We start from the raw sequence: 13,687 nt of genomic DNA on the forward strand, positions 1-13,687 counted from the left end.
GGATCCAGAGAGCTTCAAAACACCATCAAGGTCAGCTGAGAACATTTATAAACTTTACATTTATGCTCTTGGCGTAGATGCATTATGTCACGGCCGTATAGTTTATAGAAAAAAAATCAAAATATTATGATCACTCACAGATGAAGTGAATAACTGTTGATCAATGTCAAAGTCTGGGAAACATTAGGATGGTAAGTGAGAGGTTGATTATCGACTTCAACAAATCACTGTACTGGGGTATGTATACAAAACGGCCAAGCTTGTGGCGTGTCCTGGGTCCAGCAAGGGTGAGCGCCTGCCAAGAAGACAAACCAGCGGCAGGACACGCTGGAGCAAGTCTGAATCATGGTGGCTTCTGAGGTCTTGTAGTTGGTTTTCCTATAGACTGGCTTGGAGTGCTGACACCTTTGTGCAGGTTTAAGAGCTCTGAAGGGATGTTTGGGGAAGAAACAACACCTGCTAAATAACAGGTGTCTCCAAGTAGCAGAAAAACTGAAACATGGGGCTCAACGCCAACTGATTTAATCCAAAATTTGAGGCTCCTTTTCAAGATTTAATAAACAGTAATATTCCTAAAACAAAAGCAACCTAGTAAAGAAAAACATACAGGTGTCACTGGCTAATTGTGCTGCAAACTAGGGCCAGAGAGGTATTGATTTATTGTTGGTATGTTACCACAATGGAAACACACAGGCCCCTCTTGGGGCCAGCTGTCTGATGATCTAACATATAGTTCTCCACATCCTACACCTGCACTCCTTTAACACCTCATACAGTCTATATGTCATGGCATGTGTGGCAAAAGCCTCAATACATTCGTCATTCCAGACACAGACATAAAAACCGGCACAATGATCACAGATGTCGCAGAGCCTTTGATGCTAGCTGTAATCTACAGAAACAGTGAAGCTGCTATAGCCGGGAGGGAATGTGCCAGGAATTCCTGAGCACTGCGCCCCGTGAGTGTTGATGAGACTGTAAAAGGCGGCTTGGCGCTGATAAAACATGGGGATAAAAAAAAAAAATCATTTCATGATTCAGTGGAGTGTCTTTCAGGTAGAGCCCTTTTATGTGATGGTATCAAATGTGTGAGGCACAAAGACTCTGTAATGCTGTCTGTAAACCAAGAAGCTAAGCTAGCTTTGGGAATGCTCTGCTCTGATAAACTTAGCCTGAGGCTCATGTCACCCCAAAAGGTTTTAATATGCCACAAATACGTGGAGGGGATCAAGTGTCAATTAAACAGCATCATGCTTACTCCACGTCTTAATTCACAAAAACACAGTGTAGTAACCAAAAACAGGCATCAGGGGCTGAGCATATGTCCAGGATTACCTTCAATTCCTGGGATTACAGCAAGCCCAAAGGGAAGTATGTCACTCTTAGACAGTCTACATTACATCACACTGCATGTGCAAGTCTTAACATCCCCCAACAACTTAACAACTGCCCCCCTACTCCGCCTGCTGGGAGACCTGAGATGTAACTAAAGCCTCCTCACTGACAAAGGCTTATGGAGTAAGGCATTAAAAAAAACAGATGGGGAATCAGAAATTAGGTGACGCCATGGCTACAAACAGTAGAATTACCAAAAGGATGTGACAATAAGCCAATTATGTCTTAACCACTAATGACATTTAACAATAATGAGCACTACACAAGCAGCCATGGCCTATTCTGGGGCAGAAGGTACCGTAGCTATTTTGACACATCCATCACTGCACTTAAACCCTTCAAACATGCTTCAATGCACACACACCAAAACCAGTCCTCTGTGCACACAAAAAATCCTCAAACTGTGGACCACCTGTTGTAGATTCCAGCCAGCTGAGCTGGGAGAAGCCAGAGCTCAGCTCTCACTCAGAAAGAATTACAGAGAAGGGTGGGAATGAGAAGCACACATGCAGCAGTGTGGCCAGTCAGCAGGGCATCATCATCATCATCATCACCATCACCATCAAATGAATCACAAGCATGTTATATGGGCATAAGCGGCGACAAATTTAATAGATTTTCAATAACAGGGAGCTTTGTATGGACAGCACCGAGATGATATTATCAAATGTGTAAAAAGAAACATCCTGCACCGTTATTATCCGCTTGGGATTGATGATTGTTTCTTTTAAAGAAGAGAGCAACTAAAGTCTATTATGACAAAGCAAAAAATCATTCATCAATCATTGGTCAAGAAGTCCAGCAGAGCTGTAGTTAGTAATTTTGAAATGAGATGACAAAGTGTACAGAGTATTTCAGCACTTTTTATTGACTGATCAATACTTTTTACTGAAAAACTCAGACCTTGAAATGATGGGCTGGAGTTTTAGTTATGATGATAAAGTAAGGTAAGAGATTCATAAGGATGGGAAGTCAATAAATATACTTTATTTCAAGCATAAGTCGACTGTCAAGGGGGTAAAAAGCTCAAAAATACATTGATCTACATTCAAAATTCTGAGTCCAAGTATCTATGGGGCCTAGAAATAGCTTCCTTCCTAAAACAGACCCCTGCAGTGTTAAGAGTCCCTTATCTCTACTACGTAGTGTCCTTGGAGGCTACAGCTGCAGTGCAAGGACAGCTGGCTGGAAAGCAGGACAGTGAGCAGAGAGGAAGGGAGTCTGCAGTTTGTTGGCTGCCAACTTCCAGCAGCTCAGATTCCTAACAGCCATAACCAGAGAGTAACCTGTCCCACAGCTCTCAGCTGAGTGCCCCAAGAGCTGCAGAGCCCCTCCCCCCCCAGTATCAGGTCTTACCTTGGCTGCAAAACTTGACATGAGTCAGGTAATTTGAAATCCACGGGTTCCGGTACATTTTGGCAACAAAACGGTGAGACAGAAAAGAAATGAAAGAAATAGAAAAGAGGCAGGCAGCTGCCTGAGAGGTGATGCAGCTACAAAAGCACTTTGTCAGTGCTCCGGGACAGACGGAGAGGGAGAGAGAGAGGAGTCAGGTAGCGTAAGAGAGAGTCAGAGGAGGGAGGGAGGGGAGAGAGTACCGACGTCCCAGCCGCAGTGCCGGCACAAGCAGAGGTGGTCCTGGTAGGCAAACAGAGGAGTGGTGAAGCTATGGCTGCAGCGCTGCCTCTTCACAGACCCACTCCTCCACTCCGGTTCTCTCTCTCGCTAACCGCTAAGGGCTAACCACTGCCCACTATGACAACCTGCAGGGCTGAAAGCTGCTCAGCACGAGCTAAGCTCATTAGCAAAAGAAGCAAAGTGTCCCGGTGCATGCATCAGAATGAGCTTCACAGAAGCAGTGAAAAAACAGAGTGTGTGAGATAGATAGGAGTGTCCCACGAGAGCACTGCCTTCTCTTGGCTCACACGTGTGATTCAGATGCCAAAGAAAAACCGGTGCAGAGCGTCAGAGAAAGCGTGCCGTGTTTGGAGGAGAAATAACGAGATGAGAAAGTTAAAATGACCCTCTCAGTGAGATGAGAAATTCCAGTCATCTCTCAGCAGGGACAAAATAAAAAGGAGCAGCGTGTGGATGGGAAGAAGAGAAGGGAACGGCAGAAAGAAAGAAAGAAAGAAGCAGAGAAGTTAAAAGGAGAAGGACAGAGGGAGGCAGCAAACAGTAACGAGGGAAACAGAATGTGAGCTCGGCTGTGAGTAATGGTATCATTACGTTAACAGTTCGGTTCTTCCTAGAACAGCTTAGAAGAAAAACAGGGTGATTTATTGACAGATTCACAATCCTGCTTTTAACACACTCATCAAATGTCCCAGCGCGCACACACACACACACACACACACTGTGTGTCATGGCAAACTCATTCGCTAGTTTAAGGTCAGTTCTTATTCAGGTTGCATGGCAATAAGATCCAACTGCCATGCGAGAATCAGGACCGCATCCTGAAATCTTATTCAAATCAGGACTGGGTGATCTGATTTGTGTCCACACAGACTAAAAATCAGATGTAGAGTGTGAATGTAGATACATTTACTGCCAAAAACAGAAGCACACACCTCAACCGGCAATGACATTCTTATCATTGTACTGAGAGGGCACTGCAGTGAGGCTGGCACGAGGCCCAACCCTGCCTTTCAGATGCTGTTGGGAAACTAGCGAGCAGTATCTTATCTCTGTGCAGCACACAGAGCGAACGCTGTCACCACCAGCAAACACACAAGCATCAACATAAAGCAGATCTGTCACTTCTCCTATTCAGTAGCTACAGATGGTAAGAATAGCCATCTAAAAAAAGCCTGCTGGCTTTGTTTAGAATATATGGATCTCTTCTAAACTTCTTATGACTCTAAGCCAAGGTGATGGACTAAGGGATCTCAGGCGTATCACTTTATAACATTTGTCCATCACAAATGTGCCTAGGAAGGTGTGTTGAGATCCACTGACAGGGGCGTGTTCTTCTTAAGAGGTGGCAGGTTTGGATCGTTCTCCCAGATGAGCTCATCTGGCTCAGCATGAGAGCGCACCGCACACATTCATCACAAACCTGCCAATTCACACAGAGGCTGAGTGGATGAGAAGAATGCTACCTGCACGCAAAGCCTGAAACTGTTTTTCACCAGCAACCTTAACAGTTTCACAGGCTATCATTTGTCAGCTCCTGACAGCTGATGATTTACAGAAGTCCTCTGATGATGATGAATCATCCATCGATGATTATTTAATCCTACCAGGGGATGATCCTACCAGAGGAAGTAGGCCAATACATGCGGTCCCCTTTGTGTGACTTCACTTTAAACATTTGATTCGGGTCATTACCTGCACTTCCACATGACTAACCTTAATAGGTTTTTTTTACCTTCAGAGAGCAACCGATAGAGACACAGCTAAAACAGGTCTGTGGATGCCTTCCTCCGTCGGCCATCTGGCTGTCTGACCTGCAAGTAATGTTTGTTTTTCAGACTCATCTGCTTCAGGTATGACATCAGTCCTACAAAACCACCACGACAGTTTCTACCCTGTTATTAGCAACGATGACTCTGTACTGCCAAGAACGGGCAAGACCTTACAGGTCGCTGCTGTGATGCAACACTGCTCCAGTTCTCTTAATCTTTGTGGTGGATCACAGGATTTATTCAGGCTGTGATACAGGTGATACAAGTGATGAAGCCCACTAATAAAATCAATCAATTCAGCCTTGTGATCATAATGATCATGCTGTGGCAGCCATGAGGAAGGTGAGCATGTGTAGTGCTGCATTAGGAGGGATTAGAGCCAAAGAGCTTATCTGCAAAGAGGAGTCATCAAACTTTTTGTTAAGCATTTGTTATCCTTTAAACTCGACATATCTTAGACCCGGACCAAACCTCCCGTAATTTGCTCAGAAACTCTGCGGGAATGGATTTAGGTTTGCTTCAGTAAATGCTAACACATTGGCTATAAACCAACCTAAAGCAGTTAGAGGCAAGACAGCACAGACAATAAGAATGGAAATTTAAGCCACCACATTACAACATTCAACAATGCTATGAAACCAATACATCCCTGGAAATGTGTGTCTGTTCCCCAGTAACTCACACAAGCTTTGAAGAACACTATGGTCCCAATGTTCTTCTATTAAATCTGACAACTGACAATAATTTGTGCCGACATTTGAGGCTTCATGTTCATACATAAACACACAAGCATCCACCGTTAGTCCGAGGCCGTCACTGTCAGTCTCTAAAACTTCCACAAGGTCCACAAATGAATGGATTCGTACATCATGAAACTACAAAAAGGTATTTATACCTGCAATTACAGTATAAGCATTAAAAGTAGCTGAAGCAGCAGTTTGAGCGCTGTATGTAGTTAAGTCGTCAGTTAAGTTGTGTAATCCAAAGCCAAGAAAAATGGCTGAAAACAGCTGAACTGATAAAAGTAATTACGATGTCACAAAAATAAATGAAATTTCACTGAAAAGCAGTTGAAGGGGAACTACCGAAGGGTATTCAGACGTCACGTTTAAGCACTGTGGACGTTTAAGTCTGCATGCACATCTGCTGTTTGATGGATATATTGATAAGCTAACATGTCAAACGCTGTGAGACACACACTTTAGGTCCTTTAAATTTAGCAGCACCATGGGGCAGGTTGTGTTTGATATCATAATAAAAGAGCCACACCCCCCAGCTAATCATCCCCCCAGATGTTCAGTCAGCTCCTCATTGAAGAGGGATGCTATTTCAACCTGGACAAGCTCACATGTGCACAGAGTCACTGGGTCATTATCAGATAAACACTTCCAGACAGTCCATGTTTGCACTGAGAATGACCCCTGGTGCGCAGAGAGATCCTGAAAGGCCTGCTAGGAGAGAGGAGGCTTGATGGCTGCATCACCTTCACGGTTGGAAAAATCTTTCAGAAGAGAGAAGACATGGAGGAAGAAGTGGAGAAATGAACATTTCCAACACTCATCTCCTGCTCTGGGCTCTTTCACGGCCCTCCTAGAAATAAAGTCCAGATTTATGGCGTCCCCTAGGAAACATATCCGTTTTGTCTGGCGAGAGAGTGGCGCAGGGTTCCAGTGCACATGGCCATGCCGTCTCTGCAGACACATAACAGAGCCTGAACCTTTGCAGTAAGGTCATAAATTCTTACTGGGGGGTTGGGAGAATGAAAGGTAAAGATATTCATATGCACACATAAAGGAGTGGGAGGAAGGGAGGATGAAGCTAAAACTCCATTTGCAATGTTGTTTGATGTCTTCTACTAGGCATGATGGGATTTCAATATGAAGCAAACAGATTCTTCTGTGTGCCCTTTGACCTTCAGAGCGTATGTTAAGAAAGAAAATATTTCTGCAACACGTCAGTGATAATTCTGGATCTCAATAAGGAGTTCTTCCTTTCTGAACTTGGTTTTGGGGTTTGTTATGTCTGGACATTAGACACTAATTGGTTTGAACAGCACTTACCTAATGTGGCAGAGGAGAGGAGAACGCAAAGGCCAGAAAGTGAAAGAAAAAACTACTTGATAGCCAACTGTGATGACCAAACTCTACTAACGTAGTGGTGTATACTGTAAAGAGAAAGGGCCCAAGCACTAAGCCATGGGGAACACCACGGGCAAGGCAGTGTGTGGTGTAAGAACAAGCCAAATGTTTGGATTGCACCTTGAACTGGTCCAAAAGCCCTTTGCCCTTGTTTTTTGGACATCTTAAAAAGATAAGAACTTGCCTGTTTGAGGTCGCAGCTTCTCTTTTGTTGAGTAAGAAGAGGACCCCCAAACAAATCAATCCTTTTTCATTTTTACCAGCGTCCGTCTAGTGGAACATGAAACTCATTATGTTGCTGTGAATTACATTATAAGGCCCTATAAGTTATTTATTATAATGCATCTGCACCTTTCTGTTTCCCGACTTCTGTTGTGCATCTTAAGTCAACTCTAACAGACTTAAAGCTTCAAGAGGCACTCCTAGACAACAGTTTTAGACCTCGTTATCAACCTCCTTCTACAGCCGCCTCAAGTCTTTGAAACTTTACACTGCAAATAGAATTGTACAGTAGTCGCACTCAGAAAAACACAAACACTTCAGCACAGCTTTCCCAAAATAAAACAGATAAGAGGTCTTAAGTAGACTTCAGTAATGTGTACCTTGATGCCCATCACGCAGCTTAAATTTGGCTTCAAGCTTGTGGGCTGAGGTGGCACCAAATTTGGCAACCGGAGGCAGAGCTCCAAACCTGACATTTGCTGCTGCCATTTATATCTGCTTTAAACTTCAAAGGTTGCTGTGATGAAAATATTTTAAGTCTCGTTGTCTACCTCCAGCCAGTTATCAACTGAACTGAACTGAAAAAAACTACAACAAAAAAAATAAGTGACTAAAATGTAAGTTATGATTGTATGCTGTGATTAATTAGAAACACCATCTGTTCTCAACGATGATGTGACCGCTGTGGCATGTGGGGCACCTGTGATGTTAAATGTGCAAGTTCTGGGGAGACATCTATGCACGGGACGCACAGACAGACAGAGAGAGAGAGAGTACTAAGCCTCCTACAGTTAAATAAACACCAGAGTGCGTCAGCGTGATAAAGACGGCACATCTGGTTAGGAGAGCTCCAGCACCCGAATTCTTCATCAATCCCACTTGCCAGAGAATTTATTTCAATCCACGGACACCTTCCCAAGAACTGTCATCCTGGAGGAGGGGAACAGTTAAAGAGGATGGAGAGACACTGGTGGAAAGCTTGTGTCTCTCATTTCCCTCCAGAGTCGACACAGTGCGAGGTGAGCCAGCTGAGCGGCTTTTGGTGAACAGAACCAAACGTGGCTGCAATGATCGCTGCCTGGCAGGATGCATCTATTTCCTGAGAAGAAGATGGGAACTCGATGAACTATGCTAAGCTACGTTCGGATGAACATTATGGATGGCACAGGCACTTATCCATGGATGATCAGTTAATCATCCATGACTGACAAACAAAAATCAACACCAAAGCCCAAATACTGAGGTTAGTTGAATGACCACTTGGAAAAGGCTACAATCAATCCTCATAGATCTCTAGGTCTCTCTATACTAATGCTATAATATAAAATGAATATCCTATGCTCACTTTGTTAAGAGCATGTGTACCAAAACAGAAAGCTCTGGTATTATAATAATAATAACCAAAGGGGGGGACATGATCACTTATCTGCGTTCTTTCTCCTCAGATTTTTAATTTTTTTCCTTTGAGTATCTAAAACATGATGATTCCTATTTTTCCACAGGAAGGTCTTGTCCAAGGTTGTATGAGTTTTAACACAGAACTGGCAGTACGGTCCCAATGAGCTGATCTGTTCTCTCTCACAGCTACTTTTCATTTACTAAACCAAACACTGATGTTCCATGCTGCACATTAACTCTGAGCTGCAAATGTCGTTGTGCAGAGTACAGGACATTCTGAGGTCCAAACATTGCTTTAAAACAACAACAATGACCACTGCAGCGGCTGCCACCACTCAGGTCCAAGCTCAAGTGTGAAGTCAACACCGAGGGCAGAGACCCCAGCTCAAAGTCCGACACATGCTATTAGTGGCTCCTCCTCATAAAGCACCACTAATTAGATTTTAAACCTGGGGATGCTGGGTTTAAAATAAAAGAAAAGCCACCAAGGAGGAGTAAATATGCACTTAAAACCCACCACGTGAGGCACCCACAACTAATAAGCTTCCTGCAAGCTTCCTTTACATGAAGCCTGAAGCAACAGGTCCTGCGCCACCGCTCCTTTATCGTATTCAATATAACCTAAACAGGCCCATTAAGACTGTGTGCTACGCAACAGAGAATTGTTACCAAACTCTGCAGTTAGCCTTGGCTGTACACGTCATTTTAGCCTCTTTCAGCAGTTTGTTTCGGCCCAAACTTCCAAAAATGTAATAACAAAATAAAGTGGTAAAGAGAGAGTGAATACCAGTGGTACAATAGCCAGAATAAGAACCTCATATCGTGGATGTTCCTCGCTGGCTAAATGTTTTCCAACACATGAACTTTAACAGCCTGAGGTTTATAGGGTTAATGTTGTGTTTACAGCTTGTTTCGCTGCCCCCAAGTGGACAAAGTGTAATGAATACTGCTTCCAAAGAAACATATCCACGAAAGGACAGAGGGCAACACATTTAAAATACCATGCTTCAACTGTTAGAAACACTGTTAAATAATTGAAGTTTGGCATGTAAGGATACACTTCCCACAGACAAAGGAGGTCGCATCATTGTGACAGCCTGGATATAGTATAAAAAGACAAAAGAGGACGTGCAGGCTAAAATAAGTCTCTGAACAGCAGCATGAGGCATGTTATGTCAGAGAGACAATAATCCACATACAGTTCAGGCTGTTGTCTCAGTGCTGTGGGTCTGACTCGCTGTGTCCTTTGATACAGCCGCTCCGGATAAACTGGCATGAGTTCACTACCCACCCTGACAGGTGAATCAGCCATCAAAGGCTCCCTGAAAGGAAACGGAACACATTTCCACATGATGGCCTGTACAGCTACATCAATACTATGACACAGACACTTCCCGGAGTCACTGCTCTGGATCTCAGCCATCACGCCAGCTGAGAAAAGTGACAGTGACACAGTCAACCACTGACAATGTGTAACAGAAGACCGTCACAACATCACTGCTCTACTTCACCTCCTCTGTCACCGCCGGAAATCAGATCAGACCTCAGCCAATTAAGTGACTGTGAACTAGGGCTTGTGTATATTTGGAGCAGTGTTTAAAAATAAACCCATTGCTCAGGGCTGCAGGATTAAATGATGTAGACTGTACAGGCCTGTGTGAATCCTGAGTCACTTCAAACCATTAAATGTCAGAATTACTTGTTGTTTTGTTGTATTTTTTCCTGATGATCATACAAAACTTTGTACAACACACGTCTTGACTGCAGTTTGTAGAGAAAATCACTGCAGTGAAAGATGAGGTTTGCATAAATGGAAAAACTTGTTTAAAATGTTTGGTGCGTGTCCGTGCACGTTGCCGTGTTAGGCAGCGCTCTATTTCTGTCTGAGTGTCCTGACAGAGCAAGAGCAGGTGCAGCACAATGAACAACTGTCTCCCCAAACAGTCAATCACAGCCGAATCAATTACACAGGGAGGAGATCTGCAGGGCCCCAAAAATCCAACTCTATCTTACACAATTCATTTCACTGACTCATGCACATATGGATGAACACACTGAATCACTTACAGTCGCAACTTTTCCATAAAAATTTCAGTAAATATAAATGTGATGATCATGTCACAGGAAGAAAGAGAAGAAAGGAAGAAAGAGAAATTGGAAGTCTCATCAGAAACTCCACTGAACCAGCCGGTTCAATGTAAACGACTCAACTGAGTATAAGTTATTGTAACACAAACAGATCTAATGCAACACAATGAGAGGGACATGTATAAAGGTCAACAAATAAGAGTCACATACCTTAATAATGTTCTCAGAGGTTTTTAAACAAGTCTTTCCAGGTTTTTTACTGGTTTGTTCTACAGTCCTGTGGAAGGTCAGAGCACTGGAGGCTTGTGGGACACGACTACTGGGACACAAAGATAGCCTGACAGGTCCACAGACCCTGCCACCCCCCACCCACCTCTTTTAGGGGCGCATGTGTTGTGGCTTGGTGTGCAGCAGGGAGGCAGGCATGAACTCCAGGGGTGGGTGGGTGTCAAATTTAGAACGGTGCTTTCCCACTCTATCAGCGCCAGGCCAGATCAATCAAATGATGAAAGTGACAAGTGGAAGTCATGAGACCAACCAGTTGACCATTATACTTATTTTCTGTGTTTCATTGCATATCACAGGCTGTATAGTGCCTATTAATGACAAACGATCTCTTACACGCTTGTAGCTGGAGATGTGAAACTTCTGAAGGAACCTAACCTCTACAACTAATAATGTTTAGACATAAGCTGTTAAGCATCATAAGTAATCCACTAATTCTTTAAAAAAATATATAGCTTTGGGTTTTTGTGTCATTTCACACCAGGTTTGCCAAACCAGAACTCCCTTGCAAGTCATGTATAGTCTGCCTATGCCTCAGGGTGCATATTATATGCAATTTCATATTACAAAAAAGTCTTCAAGCACCCAAATAGCTCATTTGGTAGAGCAGACACCCACAAACTGGGGCTACCCTTTGCTGAACTATCACTTTCTGTGTCTCTCCACTAACTAAAAAAGCCCAAAATACCTCAATAAAAACAAAGAACTGAACATGCATCATCAAGTCACTGGTTAGATACAGGAAGTGTTTTGTTGACATTTTAAAACACAAGTCAAGGTTAAATTAAGAGTCCCTGCAAATATTAACAACGACAATACAACGCAGGCTCAGTGAGCACTGGAGGGTATGGGCTCAGCTCAGAGTGGACATCCAAACATCTCAAACCTCTCATTTATCATATTGATCCAACACTTTGAAGTTCAAAAGCACAGTGACTCACAACACAGGACAGATGGAGGGGAAGGAAAGGAATCAAACACAAAGACCCAAAGATAAGAATGTGGTTCTGGTTCAGCTGGCCACTGAACAGAAGGACAGACTGGGGAAAGCAGAGGTCACTGGGACACAGCCAGTCACATGGAGGACGTGGATGGAGAAGCAGCAAACAGCACCATCTAGTGGTGACGACATGGTACAACTACAAAGTAAGCCCTGGCCTCACTAACTTTAATGTTTTAATCCTTAACGTCACCTCATTCCTCAAGCTGTAGCAGCTGCTGATTGGTTTATGGCTGTGTGAAAAGGTGAAGCCTAAACCTGATTCATGATTGTTTCAGCTGGCGGGCACAGAGCCAAGCTTTGTGCAACACTGCACTTTGAACGCAATGGGGTTCAACTAATTAGCAGAGGAGAAACATTAGTTCTTCCACAGCCAGCAGAGAGATGTCAGCAAATGTGATTTCAATTTAGCTCCTTGTTAAGCCAGAGCTCAATGTTAATTGGTAACATGCCCCGACCACACTGAACTGTCAGCACAAAAGAGCCAGGGCAAGAGAACGCAACTCCTGTTTTTCCATAAACAGTTGCAGATAGACCACAATAATGCAGAAAAACTGGAAATATGTGCACTATTAAACCCCTGTGTGCTTTGATGAAGGTCAGCCATGCAGACAAACTCAGCAGCTTCTGGTTAGAAGGAATATTCTGTGTAACATGCAGAGCCCTCACATCTGTGGAGGGCATGGCTGCCGAGAAACAACAGACCAGACTGAGCCTGTTCAGCCCTGAAACCATCCAACAGCATGAGGTGGCGTTCACACAGAGCACCAGCCAATTAAAACCGAGACACAATAAAAGTCTCGGGGAGGAGACGTGAGAAGAAAGAATGGATGGTTACAACTAGTCTGAGTCTGACAGTGAACAGACAAAATAGGAGGAACACTTCGCTGGATTTTTTGTATTCACCTGCACGGTCCTGTTTGTAGCTCAAGCTAGTAGTTTTGTCTTTGTTTCCCAAAATCTCTACAGCCATCCATCCATTGTCTTATCTGGGGTCAGGTCATGGGGGCAGCAGCCTAACCAGGAAAACCTAGACCTCCCTCTCACCAGCCACCACCATCCTCAGGCAGCCTCAGCTAAGACATATAATCCCTCCAGTGGGTCCTAGACCTGCTCCTGGTTGGACATGCCTGGTACAGCTCACCAGTTAGGCGCCCAAGGACCATCCTAACCAGAGGCCCTTAACTGACAGTTCTCGAGGCAATGAAAGAGCAGCACCTCTACTCTGCTCTTCTCAGATGACAGCACTTAACAGGCTAGACCAAGAGCCATTCGAACAGACCTCTACAAGTACAAGGAATTCAACCTCCCCACCCGAGGAACGGAACCCCCTTGAAGGATTTTTGTTTATAATTTCAGTTGCCATTTTCCTGATGTATTATTGGTGGATAAATCAGAATGATCAAAGCTTTTTTTTATCTTGCTAAATACTCCGCCAGCTGCACATCATACACAATGCCCGTTTAGCCTATGACCAGGCTTCCCATGAGCACCTTATACAGCAGTGCAAGGTGTCATTTAGTGGACATAAATAGACAGAAAAGGAACAGATAAGAGCTTCAGAGAGCTTAGATAAAGAGGTTAGAGTGGACAAGTACAGAGAAAAGAGAGGAGCAGATGAAGATGCACTGAAAGAAAAAAAAATCACTAGAAATCAAAACAAGATTTAAGGTGTATTTCACCCCAAACCTACATTCATTGAAACAGCAGCTTATCTTGACAGCACCCATCAATGACAGCTACAGCACCTCTCA

At 43.8% G+C, this 13,687-nt stretch overlaps 1 protein-coding gene across 11 annotated transcripts in view; it reads right to left on the minus strand.

The window, feature by feature from the left end:
- The window catches only part of svila (supervillin a), a 54,129-nt gene that overhangs the window by 30,566 nt on the left and 9,876 nt on the right, over positions 1 to 13,687 (minus strand). For 8 of the 11 annotated variants that reach the window (XM_028432531.1, XM_028432534.1, XM_028432532.1 and 5 more), the window contains exon 1: positions 2,752 to 3,517. The exons of 1 other annotated variant lie outside the window; for it this stretch is intronic. In XM_028432531.1, the coding sequence (XP_028288332.1) occupies positions 2,752 to 2,809 (58 nt within the window). In that variant the 5' untranslated portion in view covers positions 2,810 to 3,517. Of the gene's footprint in view, positions 1 to 2,751; positions 3,518 to 10,858; positions 10,987 to 13,687 lie in introns of those variants that run through there. 2 more of the 11 variants (XM_028432536.1, XM_028432537.1) reach the window with 2 other exon arrangements.

This window comes from Parambassis ranga, chromosome 20 (assembly GCF_900634625.1).
Source record: "Parambassis ranga chromosome 20, fParRan2.1, whole genome shotgun sequence".
NCBI classification, from domain to species: Eukaryota; Metazoa; Chordata; class Actinopteri; family Ambassidae; genus Parambassis; species Parambassis ranga.